Source organism: Lithobates pipiens, unplaced genomic scaffold, assembly GCF_037356315.1.
Source record: "Lithobates pipiens isolate NorthernLeopardFrog02 unplaced genomic scaffold, aLitPip1_a1.2 Scaffold_19, whole genome shotgun sequence".
NCBI classification, from domain to species: Eukaryota; Metazoa; Chordata; class Amphibia; order Anura; family Ranidae; genus Lithobates; species Lithobates pipiens.
Genome location: NW_027507764.1, coordinates 26,990,457 through 27,007,805, shown reverse-complemented (window position 1 = coordinate 27,007,805; position 17,349 = coordinate 26,990,457). Strand labels below are relative to the sequence as shown.

At 46.5% G+C, this 17,349-nt stretch overlaps 1 protein-coding gene across 5 annotated transcripts in view; it reads right to left on the bottom strand.

The window, feature by feature from the left end:
* The window catches only part of LOC143995854 (NACHT, LRR and PYD domains-containing protein 3-like), a 180,914-nt gene that overhangs the window by 66,957 nt on the left and 96,608 nt on the right, over positions 1-17,349 (bottom strand). For 2 of the 5 annotated variants that reach the window (XM_077490582.1, XM_077490579.1), the window contains exons 7-11: positions 15,529-15,690; positions 12,403-12,564; positions 3,837-3,998; positions 1,340-1,501; positions 460-624 (exon numbers count right to left, since the gene is read on the bottom strand). In XM_077490582.1, the coding sequence (XP_077346708.1) occupies positions 460-624; positions 1,340-1,501; positions 3,837-3,998; positions 12,403-12,564; positions 15,529-15,690 (813 nt within the window). The remainder of the gene's footprint in view (positions 1-459; positions 625-1,339; positions 1,502-3,836; positions 3,999-12,402; positions 12,565-15,528; positions 15,691-17,349) is intronic. The other 3 variants (XM_077490581.1, XM_077490580.1, XM_077490583.1) reach the window with 3 other exon arrangements.

The following is a 17,349-nucleotide window of genomic DNA, read 5'->3' as shown; positions in this document are numbered from 1 at the left end:
AACAATCTTCATCAATCTTCCACTGCTGTCCCTCCTGACACCTGCCATAGAGGACATGTGGTGAGAACATTCCCCATAATCTAGAAGACACAGCTCCTGGCTGATATAGCTGCTGGGATTTTGTTCATATTCCACCACCGCTGGTGCCACAGTATGGTGGTAGCAGCAAAACTGTTAAAGGACAACATTGCCTTTCAGATTCACCAATCATACAGGCCCCTTATATTAGCTTTCTGACCAGCACATTTAGACTGATGCACACCTATACAAACTAGAATTCTTTTCCCCCGGAACAGACATTACAAAATTCTCACCAATTATTGGCACTGGATGGCATTTCAGAGGGAAGGTCTTTTAGATCTGAGATCTGACCCAACCCCACCTTACACTTGCAATAAAATGGACTTGTTAGAAATTCACTTTCTTAAAAAACCGATTGCAATAGAGATCTGTTCTTACCATAATGTCTCTATTTGGCTTGTGCTCAGAGCTGTCATCAGATCCCTGAAATGAGGACCTTCCAGATTGTTATTGTTCAGAAAAAGTCCCCTTAGAGTTTTGTTATTTCTGATTCCGGATGCCAGGTCAGTGCATGATTCCTCTGTAAGTTTATTATGGCTCAGACTGTAGGAGAGAAGATGATGAATGGACTCTTTTTTTTATTGTGATAATTTTCCAACGTAATAAATAGAATACTGTAAACATTTTCACATCATTTCTGGTATTTAACCCAACAAAAGGTTGTAAACAGAACCTGTTAATGCTCCTCACATCCAGCCATTGGCAGAACTGCCATCAGCAGCTGTTATGGGGCTCAGGCTGAGAGAGGCCCAATTGGAGCTCCAGGAATGAGGGGCAGACTGTGCCAGGGGGCAGATATGCCAGGCAGTCTTGTAATTTATTTGGGCTGCCCACCCTTCCAGGCTATTTTCAGAGCAGTGCCCCATATGTGACAGCAGCTCACTTTGTGGAATCCTTTGCTTACAAGCTTTGCTTTGACCAGACACCAGGTAATGTGGCCTGCTTCTCTTGGATGGTGCCCTGGTTCCAAGAGTGGCTATAAACATTTATTTGGGAAATAACAGAAGTATAATAAATGTAAGGGTTGGACCTTCACTGGATTGTTTTTTAAAGCTTAAACGTAAACGTCTGATTACATTCTACATTTATTGTGTTTATATTTTATGAATGTAAGAGTCCTGGAAAATCTCAGCACTGGCTGACATCTAAAATTAAGCTGAATTCATACAATATCATGTTTTGTTTTTCTAATGGCATTACATGTTGTGGTTGTAAAGATGTCTCAGAATATTGTTTCTATCATTCCTATTATACTCACTATAAGTTCTCTATCTGGCTTGTTGGCAGAGCTTCCATCAACTCACTGATGTCAGGACCCTCCAGATTGTTATCAGACAGGTCAAGTATCTTCAGAGTCTGGTTATTCCTGATTCTAGATGCCAGGTCAGTGCCGGAACCATGCAAGTTATTCTGTGCCAAACTATAAAGTAAAGAATGTTAATAGAAATGGTTTAAAAAAAAAAAATATGTGACCTTCCCATCCCCCACATTAAATGAAAGTGGTTCTAAAGCCTAAATGTTCTTATCTTAATGCATTTCCTGCTTTAGGGGAAAACATGTTTAGGTATTTGCATCCCCCCCGCACCCTTGTACTTACTCACTTGATAATTATACCCTCACTTGACCCAATGCGGTGCCCATCTGTAGCTGCTCTCCCCTCTCCCTGCTCTCACAGGCTTTGCTGAGGTGTCAGGAGTCATTGACGTATGCTGTTAGTCAAATTCTGTGACAAGGATGTGGGGGAGGGGTGCTGTGTATGTCTAAGGACGCAGGCAGCGTGGCTCATGATCGAGCCTGCATGAAGACCCCCATGGGATGAAGCTTGCTTTGGGGTCACTTGCAGAAGAGGAACGTCACCAGGAGTGTCGGGGATTCTAAGAGGAGAAGGTTTGGGGCCACTTTATACAATTCCATTGGGCGGAGCAGGTAAGTATTAGATGTTTGTCATTTAAAAAAAATGACCCATTCAGTTTATAAAAAGAAATGAAAAGGTAAAACATTTGTGAATAGATGTAAAAATAAAACTATATTGTAAATACACCCCCCCTTTTTACAAGTGATCACATTCCCTCTTTACTCAGCTGCATAAGAGCTTTTGGGAGAGGAGAAGCAGCAGCACACTGGTCTTCCCAGTAAAAAGCTGTGTGTGTGTGGGGGGGAGGGGTGTTTGCACAAGTCCGATCATTGGAGGAGGGCAGGCAGAGTTCCAAGCAAAGCTAGAAAACTGACCACACTTTATTATGCTTATTGTGGTCAGTATTTAATAGGAGAGCAGAGGGACTGGTATTTCACACAAAGGAAGAAATACAAAGAGAACAAAATCTGGCCAGACACCAGGTAATGTGGCCTGCTTCTCTTGGATGGTGCCCTGGTTCCAAGGGCGGCTGTAAACATTTTTTTGGGGAAATAACAGAAGTATAATACAAAACTTTTACGGGTTGGACATTCATTGGATTGTTTTTTAAAGCTTAAACATAAACGTCTGATTACATTCTACATTTAATGTGTTTATATTTGTAGTAGCCATAACCCTTTGTAGGGCAACCTTGACTTATTGGGCTTACCGGTTACCTCCGCTTGGCTTGTTCTTCCACATCTAGGGGTTCCCAGGGTTGATACCCAACAACTTGAACACTGACACCAATAAAGTCCTTTTGAAAAGTTTTATTTTGCAGTGATAACATCCAATAACCGTCTCTCATGGGAACAGAGGGCACGGGTGAAGAACTCAGGCACCTTGAACTGCAGCTATAGCAAAGTCTCTAATTCCACCCAGAGAGTAGCCACTCGCAGCTGGGTACTTCAAGGCAGAACAGATCTCTAGCCAGAGTCAGCACGTTGATTCAAAACTTGAAACCATCCTATGAACGTGTACAAGTTATAACCAGGAGTGAACAGGAACCTTTTTCCTCAGTACCTGGAACGTTCTCTGTCTCCTTAATAGTACTAGAAAACTTGTGGATTCATCAATGTCCTTCCCAACTCAGTAACCAGGCACTTCTCAGGATGCCACTTGTCGGCCCTCTTCCGAAGAGTCCTCCCCGGTCACTTCCATGAGCTGTGGTGCCCCTCCAAGCCGAGAGCACACCCGGACACCTTGAATCCTCCCTCAGTTACTGCACCTCGGACCAGCCGGTTCCGAGACTCGGGAACAGACGGATCCCTACCCCAGACCAGGCGGGTCTATTGGGGGTATTTAACAGGAACATGTTGCGGGATGTCGAACACCCCGTGACCAAGATCCCTCACGGGGCTACCCCGGTCCTGGAACCAGAACAGACCACATGGGCCTCACAAATTCCTCTCCCTAAACATGTGACCCAACATCTTAAGCACCCCTTCCCAGACTCCTCATCGAGGCCCGGCACACCACTGATTGGTTCCGAGAAGGCTGATACCCAAAACATCCAACCAGGCTGGATTCTGGCCTGTCATGTGCACCTCACTGCTCACATGACCAGGCAGAACTTCTAACACAGCCCAGCCAGACTGATGTCAAGGCCAACCTATGTAATTAACCCTCAGAACCCCACTACTGTTCTGAGGCAAAAACTACATTTACACCTGTATGACACTTTGTCCAAAATATCATCTGCTACATATTTTATGAATGTAAGAGTCCTGGAAAATCTCAGCACTGGCTGACATCTAAAATGAAGCTGAATTCACACAATATTATGTTTTTTTATGACATTCTATGTTGTGGTTGTAAAGATGTCTCAGAATATTGTTTCCATCATTCCTATTATACTCACTCTAAGTTCTCTATCTGGCTTGTTGGCAGAACTTCCATCAACTCACTGATGTCAGGACCCTCCAGATTGTTATCAGACAGGTAAAGTGTCTTCAGAGTCTGGTTATTCCTGATCCCAGATGCCAGACCAGTGCAGGAACCGTGCAAGTTATCGTGTGCCAAACTATAAAATAAAGAATGTTAATAGAAATGGTTTTAAAAAAAAAATGATGTGACCTTCCCATCCCCCACAGTAAATGAAAGTGGTTCTAACGCCTAAATGTTCTTATCTTAATACATTTCCTGCTTTAGGGGAATTTTTTTTTTTTAAGTATTTGTATCACCCCTCCCCTTATACTCACTTGATAATTATACCCTCACTTGACCCAGTGCGGTGCCCATCTGTAGCTGTTCTCCCCTCTCCCTGCTCTCACAGGCTTTGCTGAGGTGTCAGCAGTCATTGACTTATGCGGTTAGTCAAATTCTGTGACAAGGATGCAGGGGAAGGGGTGCTGTGTGTGTCTAAGGATGCAGGCAGCGTGGCTCATGATCGAGCCTGCATGAGGACCCCCATAGGATGAAGCTTGCATTGGGGTCACTTGCAGAAGAGGAACATCACCAGGAGTATCAGGGATACTGAGAAGAGGAGGTTTGGGGCCACTTTATACAATTCCACTGCTCAGAACAGGTAAGTATTACATGCTTGTCATTTAAAAAAAATCCTTTACAATCACTTGTAAAATGACCCATTCAGTTTATAAAAAGAAATTAAAATATATTGTAAATACACCCCCCCCCTTTTTTTTAAGTGATCACATTCCCTCTTCTCAGCTGCATAAGAGCTTTTGGGAGAGGAGAAGCAGCAGCACACTGGTCTTCCCAGTAAAAAGCTGTGTGTGTGTGTGTGTGTGTGTGTGTGTGGGGGGGGGGGGGGGGGGGCACAAGTCTGATCATTGGAGGAGAGCAGGCTGAGTTGCAAGCACAGCTAGAAAACAGACTTTATTATCATGCTTAGTGTGGTCAGTATTTAATAGGAGAGTAGAGGGACTGGTATTTCACACAAAGGAAGAAATACAAAGAGAACAAAAATTAGAGTTACGCTTACCGGTAATGTCTTTTCCAGTAGTCTTTCAGGACAGCCACTATGAGAGATAGACTCCTCCTCTTCCTCTGGAAACACTGCGCCAGCCCATAAATTCTTACTTCCCCTGCCGGACCTCAGTTTATATCGAGAATACCTCCGGCCAGCTGGGGAGACACAAGAACACATTAATAACATATTTATCAAATACCATTATCTTGCTGCGCTCTGGTCTTTTGTAAGACTCCCCCCAATTTTCGGGTGGGAACTAGGGCTGTCCTGAAAGACTACTGGAAAAGACGTTACCGGTAAGCGTAACTCTAATTTTCCCTAATCGTCTTTCAGGACAGCCACTATGAGAGGATAAACGAGCACTTACCAGTTAGGGTGGGACTACGGCTTGCAAAACCTTTCGCCCAAAGGCCTGCTCACCTGCCGACACCAGATCCACTCTGTAGTGTTTTACGAAAGTGGAATAGCTGGACCATGTTGCTGCTCTGCAAATCTGCTCTGGCGTTGCTCCCGCTTTTTCTGCTTGGGAGGCTGCCATAGCTCTAGTGGAGTGTGCTTTAATACCCACTGGGATTTCTTTCCCTGCCACTGAATAAGCCTGCTCGATGGCTACTCTGAGCCACCTAGCAATAGTGCGCCGGGACACTTTAGAACCTTTCCTGGCCCCGGAAAACAAAACAAATAAGGAATCTGACCTTCTGAATGTCTTGGTCAGTTCCAGATAGTGTAGGATACATCTCCTAACATCTAAATAATGAAATTTTAGTTCCTTCTCACCGGAGGGATTGGGACAAAAAGAGGGCAAAACAATTTCCTGGCTTCTATGAAAGCTGGATGCCACTTTCGGCAAAAAGGCTGGATCGGTCTTTAAAACTATCCGATCCGGAAAGATAACGCAAAAGGGAGCCCTGACTGATAAGGCCTCCATCTCACTGACCCTCCTGGCAGTTGTTACTGCTACCAGGAACACTGTCTTCAGAGTAAGCTCTCTCAGAAAACACTCCTTTAAAGGCTCAAAGGGGGGTCCAGTTAAGGTCTGCAAAACTAAACATAAATCCCATCTGGGAAAGGACAGACCCTGGACCGGTCTCTGTCTGGACAGGGCCCTAAAGAACCTGACTACCCATGGGTTGGCAGCCAAATGATCTTCCAAATAAACACTGAGGGCTGATATTTGACCCCTAAGGGTACTAATGGATAAGCCCTTATCTGCCCCACATTGTAAAAATTCCAACACTGCGGAGGAGCTCCGTACTGGGAAGGAGCTCTCTGCGCACCACTTGTTGAAACGCAACCAGACCTTTTCATAGATCTGGCGAGTTTCCTTCTTCCTACTGTCCAGGAGGGTAGAAACTAGTCTCTCTGAGAATCCTTTAGATTTTAATAAACCCTCCTCAGTAGCCAGGCCGCTAACTTCCACTGGCGTACCTGTGGGCATAGGACTGGCCCCTGAGAGAGGAGATCGTCCCGAGGGGCCAAGAGCAGGGGAGGTTCTACCGCCAACTGCTTTAGCATTGAGAACCATGCTCTCTTGGGCCAATGTGGAGCCACCAGAATCAGAGATGTGCTTTCCATCTGAAACTTTCTCAGAACTGCTGGCAACAACACTGGAGGTGGGGAGGCATAGCAAGTTCTGAAATGCCAATCCTGGCTCAAAGCGTCCACCCCTAGAGCTCCCTCTCTCCTTTTTAGGGAGAAAAAACAGGGGTTTTTGCATTGTTTTTGGACGCGAACAGGTCCACCTCTGGAGACCCCCATCTCTTTACTATGAGATTGAAGACCTCCTGGTTGAGAACCCAATCGCCCTCCCTCAGCCTCTTTCGGCTGAGAAAGTCTGCTACCACGTTTTTCTCTCCCCTCAGAAAAACTGCTGAGAGCGAAAGGGTGTAGGTTTCGGCCCAGGACAGGATCTCTGTCGCTAAAGACAACAGGGCTCCGCTTCTCGTGCCACCCTGTTTGTTCAAATAGGCCACTACGGAAGAGTTGTCCGACCGCACCTGAACGTGGTGACCCCGGAGCTCTTTTTTGAAGAATTTGAGGGCTAGTCCCACTGCCCTTAATTCTTTCCAGTTGGACGATCGAGTCAACTCGCCGTCCTCCCAAGTGCCCTGGGCTAGAAGGGAACCCAAATGGGCCCCCCAACCTTTTCCACTTGCATCTGTGGTTACTACCCGGGAAACCGGGATGAGCCACAGACGACCTTGCGACAGATTTGTCACTTTCCTCCATGAAGGTCTGTAGGGGACGAAAGTGTAGCCCTGCCCACTGCACTGCTGGAAGGGTGGATGTAAGGAGACCCAGTACTGACATCAGAACCCTTATGGAAACCAGCTGGTTGCTCTGAAGAGAGGCCACCGCACTGTCCAGTTTTTGTACCTTGAACAGTGTTGAGTCCAACAGGAAACCTAGATAGGAGATCTGTTGTGAGGGGATCAGGCTGGACTTTTCCAAGTTCAGAAGCCACCCCAGGTCTGTAATGACCCCTTTGGTTAGATCGAGATCCTTGACCAACTGTGTTGGGGATGCTGCAAATAAAAGCAGGTCGTCCAGGTAGGCAATTATACATATCCCCTGGAGCCGAAGAAAGGCCATGGCTTCTGCCAGGACTTTGGTAAAAATGCGGGGTGCAGAGGATAGCCCGAATGGCAGGGCCTGAAACTGAAAGCGTACTGTTTCTCCGCCCAGATCTATGGCAAGGCGTAGAAACTTCTGCGAGGCCTCCGCTATAGGGATGTGTAAATACGCGTCCCTTAGGTCCAGAGATACCATGAAACAGTTGTGGGGCAGAAGCGCCTTTACTGAAAAGATCGATTCCATGCGGAATCTTTTGTATGTCACTGAAGCGTTCAGGGGCTTTAAGTTCAGAATCAACCTGAACTTCCCTGAGGGTTTTTTCACTATGAAGATGTGAGAATAAAACCCCCTTCCCTCTTCTGCTTTTGGGACCCTGAGAATAACATCCTGATTCTCCAATTCCCTCAGAGCTTCTAGCAAGGCCTCGGCCTTTATCATGCACCTGGGTAGATGCGTGACAAGGAGCCTTTGAGGGGGGTGGTCTTAGGAATTCCAAGAGGTACCCCCTTCTTATTACCCCTAAAATAAATTGATTGGGGGGTATTGTCTCCCACTGTGGAAGAAAGGCCCCCAGTCTTCCTCCCACTGTAGTTGGAATGTCACTGGGTTTTACGGGGCTGGATAGGAGGGTGAAAAATCGCCCCTCCTCTGCCCCTGCCTTTTTGGGGCCAGGTTTTCTTTTTCCCCTCTGGTTTAGAGGTTTCTCTACGCCCCTGCGGACGGAACCCCTTTTTTGTTGGTACGGGGGTTTTCCGTTGGAGAGGAAAGGACTTTTTCCTGTCCGCTGTCCGGTCTAGAACCGTCTCTAGCCCTGGGCCAAAAAGGAGGTCCCCCGTGAGGGGTATCCCACATAGCTTTATCTTGGAGGCATTATCCCCTGGCCATGTTTTTAACTAGAGGGCCCTCCTGGCCGAATTGGCTAGAGCCGCCGTTCTGCGCGACATGCGGACGGACTCAGCAGAGGCATCTGCTATGTAAGTGATCCCTCGCAGCATAGTAGGGAAGGATGACAGAATGGTTTCCTTATCTGTGCCTGCCTCAATATGTTGTTGGATCTGTGAGAGCCAGTGCTCTAAATTGCGAGCCACAACTGTCACTGCCATTTCAGGCTTAAGATTGCCGATAGCCGAGTCCCATGTCTTTTTAAGCAGAGAGTCAATCCTTTTGTCCATGACATCTGCCAAGGCCCCCATGTCTTCAAACGCCAAATCTGTGTGTCTGGAGACCTGGGAGAAAGGGGCATCCAATTTGGGATTTTTATTCCAAAGGCATGCCGGGTCCTCTGAAAATGGGAACCTTCTTTTGAGGGATCTAGATAAAAAGGGTTTTCTCTCCGGATCCTGCCACTCCTTTTTAACTGTTTCCATTAAAACTTTGTGCACTGGAAACACCCTTCTTTTTGGCTCCCCCAAACCTGAATACATTTGGTCATGCAGGGTTAGGGGCTTTTTATCCGTCTGGATACCGAGGGTTGCATAAATTGCCTTTAAGAGGTCCTCTACCTCATCAAGGGATAATTTATATCTGGAGGCTTTCCTGGACCCATCCTGGTCCTCCCCCTCGGAACCCTCCTGGGAATCGGAAGAGGAACTGTCTGGAGGTTCCCTATCTGTCCCTGAAGGGCCTGCCACCTCTGTCCCCCCTGTACTAGCAGGTTGGACCGGAGCAGAACTCTGTGCTAGAGGTGGGGTTGTATCCTGGGGAGATGGACCGGTGGGAAGCTGAAATTTTTCAAAAAGGGACCTAAAAGAAGAGAAGGTGGACGAGAGCTCTTTGACCGAAGCTGCTAGTCCTGACTCCTGTTCAGATTCCCTTTCCCTAACGAGGGAGTCAATACAGCCTTTGCACAACACTTTGGTCCAAGATTCCCCTAAAATGTCCCTACAGGAGGCACACTTCTTTTTAGAGCTATGCGTAGACCTAGTTTTTTCCGTAGCTTTCTAAAAAAAAAGAAAAAAAGAAAAAACAGAAAAAGACAAAGTCAATCAAAAGCTCGGGATACAACCCTGGGAGTGCACTAGACCCTTTTTTAAAACGAAGGGATCTGAGCCTCCCCTCCCCCCTGGCCACCCAGGGGGTCTGCCCCCCCACCCATGATAGAACCATACATTGGGGTGGGGGGATCCTAGATAGAGAGTACCCCTCCCCAGGGTGCTCTTACCTTAGGAATGCTGGAGATAGAGTCTGTCGTTTGAGCCTCAGCTTCCAACATGACTGCAGGTGGCTGCTTACTACAGAGTTCCACGCTGCCTGTGCGCGTTCTGAACTCATCTCCAGCTTGTGCCCGGCCCTCCTATCAGCTCCACGACCCGGAACCGGAAGTCGATCGTATTCGAGGTCAAGCCTTCGTTTCCGCCGGATACGACGTCGCCCGTCGTTCGGCCCGCTCGGTTCAAAGAAAAAAAGAGGCGGACTGTACCCTTGTACAGGGAAATCTTCGGAACGGCTTGTCAGCTGCGTCCCTGTAGACGCGATAGGAGTCCCCCACGACCTGAAGCCGCGCTCGACTCGGAATGGGTGGCAGTACCTGGTGAGGTAAGTAAACCGTTCGACCCGTCCGACACGCGGACGTTGGTTTTGAACGGTTTGAACCCAGCTTTCTTCAAACGAAGCCCCTGCTTCTTTCAACCGGGTTCTTTAACGACAAAACGGCCACAGCCTCCCCGACTGATCGGCCTGGTTCCTTGCACAGTGTCTCCCCGTCGGAGGAAACAGTAATAACTGAGGTCCGGCAGGGGAAGTAAGAATTTATGGGCTGGCGCAGTGTTTCCAGAGGAAGAGGAGGAGTCTATCTCTCATAGTGGCTGTCCTGAAAGACGATTAAGGAAATACTTTTTTCATACAAGTACATGGTAGAGCAGGCACATATCAGGGATATGAAATGTTGGGTTTACATACTCTAACCTGCTGGTGACAAGTTTGCTGTACTCAGCCGTGTTTCTCTAGTTTTCTCCCTGCAGCTCCCTTTGGTGATCACTGGAAGGGAGCTGCGATCTGATGTGGGCAGGGGACCTGGAAGAGTTGATTGGTGACCACTCCAAATGGTTACCAATCAAATCATAGCTAGGATTGACCCTTTCACTGCTGTAGATGTCTGAGGAAAAAAGAGAAGATGATGAATGGACTATATTTTCTTTGTGATATTTTTCCAACATAATAAATAGAATACTATAAACATTTCCACATCATTTCTGGTATTTAACCCAACAAAAGGTTGTAAACAGAACCTGTTAATGCTCCTCACATCCAGCCATTGGCAGAACTGCCATCATAGCAGCTGCTATGGGGCTCAGGCTGGGAGAGGCCCAATTGGAGCTCCAGGAATGAGGGGCAGACTGTGCCAGGGGGCAGATATGCCAGGCAGTCCTGTAATTTATTTGGGCTGCCCACCCTTCCAGGCTATTTTCAGAGTAGTGCCCCATATGTGACAGCAGCTCGTTTTGTGGAACCCTTTGCTTACAAGCTTTGCTTTGGCCAGACACCAGGTAATGTGGCCTGCTTCTCTTGGATGGTGCCCTGGTTCCAAGGGCGGCTGTGATCACTTATTGGGGAAATAACAGAAGTATGATAAAAACTTTTACGGGTTGGACATTCATTGGATTGTTTTTTAAAGCTTAAACATAAACGTCTGATTACATTCTACATTTATTGTGTTTATATTTATAGTGGCCATAACCCTTTGTAGGGCGGCCTTGACTTATTGGGCTTAACGGTTACCTCCGCTTGGCTTGTTCTTCCACGTCTAGGGGTTCCCAGGGTTGATACCCAACAGCTTGAACCCTGACACCAATAAAGTCCTTTTGAAAGGTTTTATTTTGCAGTGATAACATCCAATAACACAGTCTCTCATGGGAACAGAGGGCACGGGTGAAGAACTCAGGCACCTTGAACTGCAGATATAACAAAGTCTCTAATTCCACCCAGAGAGTAGCCACTCGCAGCTGGGTACTTCAAGGCTGAACAGATCTCTAGCCAGAGATCGTGGCAGTCAGCACATTGATTCAAAACTTGAAACAATCCTATGAACGTGTACAAGTTATAACCAGGAGTGAACAGGAACCTTTTTCCTCAGTACCTGGAACGTTCTCTGTCTCCTTAATAGTACTGGAAAAGCGTAGATTCATCAATGTCCTTCCCAACTCAGTAACCAGGCACTTCCCAGGATGCCACTTGTCGGCCCTCCTCTGAAGAGTCCTCCCCCGGTCACTTTCACAAGCTGTGGTGCCCCTCCAAGCCGAGAGCACACCCGGACACCTTGAATCCTCCCTCAGTTACTGCGCCTCGGACCAGCCGGTTCCGAGACTCGGGAACAGACGGATCCTTACCCCAGGCACGGCGGGTCTATTGGGGGCATCTAACAGGAACATGTTGCGGGATGTCGAACACCCAGTGACCGGGACCCCTCACTGGGCTACCCCGGTCCTGGAACCAGAACAGACCACACGGGCCTCACAAACTCCTCTCCGTAAACATGTGACCCCAACATCTTAAGCACCCCTTCCCAGACTCCTCATCGAGGCCCGGCACATCACTGATTGGTTCCGAGAAGGCCGATACCCAAACATCCAACCAGGCCTGGTTCTGGCCTGTCATGTGCACCTCACTGCTCACATGACCAGACAGAACTTCAAACACAGCCCAGCCAGACTGATGTCAAGGCCAACCTATGTAATTAACCCTCAGAACCCCACTACTGTTCTGAGGCAAAAACTACATTTACACCTGTATGACACTTTGTCCAAAATATCATCCGCTACATATTTTATGAATGTAAGAGTCCTGGAAAATCTCAGCACTGGCTGACATCTAAAATGAAGCTGAATTCACACAATATCATTTTTTTTTTTTTTTTAATGACATTCCATGTTGTGGTTGTAAAGAGGTCTTAGATTATTATTTCCATCATTCCTATTATACTCACAATAAGTTCTCTATCTGGCTTGTTGGCAGAACTTCCATCAACTCACTGATGTCAGGACCCTCCAGATTGTTATGCGACAGGTAAAGTGTCTTCAGAGTCTGGTTATTCCTGATCCCAGATGCCAGGTCAGTGCCGGAACCGTGCAAGTTATTGTGTGCGAAACTATAAATGAAGTAAAAAAAAGTTAATAGAAATGGTTTAAAAAAAATAAATAAATGATGTGACCTTCCCATCCCCCACAGTAAATGAAAGTGGTTCTAAAGCCTAAATGTTCTTACCTTAATACATTTTTTTCCCCTAAAGCAGGAAATGTATTAAGTATTTGTATCACCCCTCCCCTTATACTCACTTGATAATTATACCCTCACTTGGCCCAGTGCGGTGCCCATCTGTAGCTGCTCTCCCCTCCCCCTGCTCTCACAGGCTTTGCAAAGGTGTCAGGAGTCATTGACTTATGCGGTTAGTCAAATTCTGTGACAAGGATGTGGGGGGAAGGGTGCTGTGTGTGTCTAAGGATGCAGGCAGCGTGGCTCATGATCGAGCCTGCATGAAGACCCCCATAGGATGAAGCTTGCATTGGGGTCACTTGCAGAAGAGGAACGTCACCAGGAGTGTCGGGGATTCTGAGAAGAGGAGGTTTGGGGCCACTTTATACAATTCCATTGTGCAGAGCAGGTAAGTATTACATGCTTGTCATTAAAAAAAAAAATCCTTTACAATCACTTGTAAAATGACCCATTCAGTTGATAAAAATAAATGAAAATATATTGTAAATACACCACTGATCACATTCCCTCTTCTCAGCTGCATAAGAGCTTTTGGTAGAGGAGAAGCAGCAGGACACTGGTCTTCCCAGTAAAAAGCTGTGTGTATGTGTGTGTGTGTGTGTGTGTGTGTGTGTGTGTGTGGGGGGGGGGGGCACAAGTCTGATCATTGGAGGAGAGCAGGCTGAGTTCCAAGCACAGCTAGAAAACTGGCCACACTTTATTATCATGCTTAGTGTGGTCAGTATTTAATAGGAGAGCAGAGGGACTGGGATTTCACACAAAAGAAGAAATACAAAGCGAACAAAATACTTTTTTCATACAAGTACATGGTAGAGCAGGCACATATCAGGAATATGAAATGTTGGGTTTACATACTCTAACTTTCTGGTGGCAAGTTTGCTGTACTCAGCCGTGTTTCTCTAGTTTTCCCCCTGCAGCTCCCTATGGTGATCACTGGAAGGGAGCTGCGATCTGATGTGGGCAGGGGACCTGGAAGAGTTGATTGGTGACCACTCCAAATGGTTACCAATCAAATCATAGCTAGGATTGACCCTTTCACTGCTGTAGATGTCTGAGGAAAAAAAAGAGAAGATGATGAATGGACTATATTTTCTTTGTGATTTTTTTTCCAGCATAATAAATAGAATACTGTAAACATTTCCACACCATTTCTGGTATTTAACCCAACAAAAGGTTATAAGCAGAATCCATTAATGCTCCTCACATCCAGCCATTGGCAGAACTGCCATCAGCAGCTGCTATGGGGCTCAGGCTGGGAGAGGCCCAATTGGAGCTCCAGGAATGAGGGGCAGACTGTGCCAGGGGGCAGATATGCCAGGCAGTCCTGTAATTTATTTGGCCTGCCCACCCTTCCAGGCTATTTTCAGAGTAGTGCCCCATATGTGACAGCAGCTCACTTTGTGGAACCCTTTGCTTACAAGCTTTGCTTTGGCCAGACACCAGGTAATGTGGCCTGCTTCTCTTGGATGGTGCCCTGGTTCCAAGGGCGGCTGTGAACACTTTTTTGGGGAAATAACAGAAGTATGATAAAAACTTTTACGGGTTGGACATTCATTGTATTATTTTTTTAAAGCTTAAACATAAACGTCTGATTACATTATACATTTATTGTGTTTATATTTGTAGTGGCCATAACCCTTTGTAGGTTACCGGTTACCTCCGCTTGGCTTGTCCTTCCACGTCTAGGGGGTCCCAGGGTTGATACCCAACAACTTTGTACAGACACCAATAAAGTCCTTTTGAAAGGTTTTATTTTGCAGTGATAACATCCAATAACACAGTCTCATGGGAACAGAGGGCACGGGTGAAGAACTGAGGCACCTTGAACTGCAGATATAACAAGTCTCTAATTCCACCCAGAGAGTAGCCACTCGCAGCTGGGTACTTCAAGGCTGAACAGATCTCTAGCCAGAGTCAGCACGTTGATTGAAAACTTGAAACCATCCTGTGAATGTATACAAGTTATAACTAGGAGTGAACAGGAACCTTTTTCCTCAGTACCTGGAACGTTCTCTGTCTCCTTAATAGTACTGGAAAACGCGTAGATTCATCAATGTCCTTCCCAACTCAGTAACCAGGCACTTCTCAGGATGCCACTTGCCGGCCCTCCTCTGAAGAGTCCTTCCCCGATCACTTCCATGAGCTGTGGTGTCCCTCCAAGCCGAGAGCACACCCGGACACCTTGAATCCTCCCTCAGTTACCAGCCGGTTCCGAGACTCGGGAACAGACGGATCCCTACCCCAGACACGGCGGGTCTATTGGGGGCATCTAACAGGAACATGTTGTGGGATGTCAAACACCCCGTGACCGGGGCCCCTCACAGGGTTACCCCGGTCCTGGAACCAGAACAGACCACACAGGTCTCACAAACTCCTCTCCGTAAACATGTGACCCCCAACATTTTAAGTATCCCTTCCCAGACTCCTCATCGAGGCCCGGCACACCACTGATTGGTTCCGAGAAGGCCGATACCCAAAACGTCCAACCAGGCCTTGTTCTGGCCTGTCATGTGCACCTCACTGCTCACATGACCAGGCAGAACTTCTAACACAGCCCAGCCAGACTGATGTCAAGGCCAACCTATGTAATTAACCCTCAGAACCCCACTACTGTTCTGAGGAGAAAAACTACATTTACACCTGTATGACACTTTGTCCAAAATATCATCCGCTACATATTTTATGAATGTAAGAGTCCTGGAAAATCTCAGCACTGGCTGACATCTAAAATGAAGCTGAATTCACACAATATCATTTATTTTTATTTTTTAATGGCATTACATGTTGTGGTTGTAAAGAGGTCTCAGAATATTGTTTCTATCATTCCTATTATACTCACTATAAGTTCTCTATCTGGCTTGTTGGCAAAACTTCCATCAACTCACTGATGTCAGGACCCTCCAGATTGTTATCAGACAGGTCAAGTGTCTTCAGAGTCTGGTTATTCCTGATCCCAGATGCCAGACCAGTGCAGGAACCGTGCAAGTTATTGTGTGTCAAACTATAAATGAAGTAAAAAAAAGTTTATAGAAATGGTTTAAAAAAAAAATGATGTGACCTTCCCATCCCCCACAGTAAATTAAAGTGGTTCTAAAGCCTAAATGTTCTTATCTTAATACATTTTTTCCCCTAAAGCAGGTAATGTATTAAGTATTTGTATCACCCTCCCCTTATACTCACTTGATAATTATACCCTCACTTGACCCAGTGCAGTGCCCATCTGTAGCTGTTCTCCCCTCCCCCTGCTCTCACAGGCTTTGCTGAGGTGTCAGGAGTCATTGACGTATGCTGTTAGTCAAATTCTGTGACAAGGATGCAGGGGGGGAAGGGTGCTGTGTGTGTCTAAGGATGCAGGCAGCGTGGCTCATGATCGAGCCTGCATGAAGACCCCCATAGGATGAAGCTTGCATTGGGGTCACTTGTAGAAGAGGAACAGCACCAGGAGTGTCGGAAATTCTGAGAAGAGGAGGTTTGGGGCCACTTTATACAATTCCATTGTGCAGAGCAGGTAAGTATTACATGCTTGTCATTAAAAAAAAAAAATCCTTTACAATCACTTGTAAAATGACCCATTCAGTTGATAAAAAGAAATGAAAATATATTGTAAATACACCACTGATCACATTCCCTCTTCTCAGCTGCATAAGAGCTTTTGGTAGAGGAGAAGCAGCAGCACACTGGTCTTCCCAGTAAAAAGCTGCGTGTGTGTGTGTGTGTGTGTGTGTGTGTGTGTGTGTGTGTGTGTGTGTGTGTGTGGGGGGGGGGGAGGGGGGAGGGGGGCACAAGTCTGATCATTGGAGGAGAGCAGGCTGAGTTCCAAGCACAGCTAGAAAACTGACCACACTGTATTATCATGCTTAGTGTGGTCAGTATTTAATAGGAGAGCAGAGGGACTGGGATTTCACACAAAAGAAGAAATACAAAGAGAACAGAATACTTTTTTCATACAAGTACATGGTAGAGCAGGCACATATCAGGGATATGAAATGTTGGGTTTACATACTCTAACCTGCTGGTGGCAAGTTTGCTGTACTCAGCCGTGTTTCTCTAGTTTTCCCCCTGCAGCTCCCTTTGGTGATCACTCGAATGGAGCTGCGATCTGATGTGGGCAGGGGACCTGGAAGAGGTGATTGGTGATTGGTTCACTTTCACTGCTATAACTGCGTCTGAGGAAAATTTCCTATAAACTTATAGGTTTTATCTATCTGGGTGATCCAGCTTTATTTTTTGTGACACCGCTTCCTTTCCAAAATACACACCATATCCATTCTTTGTCACCTTCTAAGTGCAGCTAAATTCTGTATCCCTCTAAAAATGAAAAAAAAAAAAAAATCTTCCCAGGGTGGATGTTCCTTCAACAACAGCAATCGGTGGTGAGAGGTGAAAGGGGTAAGAGAGCTGCAGTCTCTTCGGCATCCTTACCCAACAAAATTCCCAATGCTAAAAAACAGCCCTATGCTTTTTTTTTTGAAACACAAGACTCAGATCGGGAAGTAGGCTATGCTGACCCACTAGCTTCCACCACCTCCCCACTGAGTCAGCATTAAAAGCCATGTTACTATCTTTTCAAGCAGGGCTGCAGAGAGAGTGGCACTCTTCTGTCAACCACTTATCTACCAGGCTGAAATGCCTGGAGAAACGCCCAGACCATATAGAAACC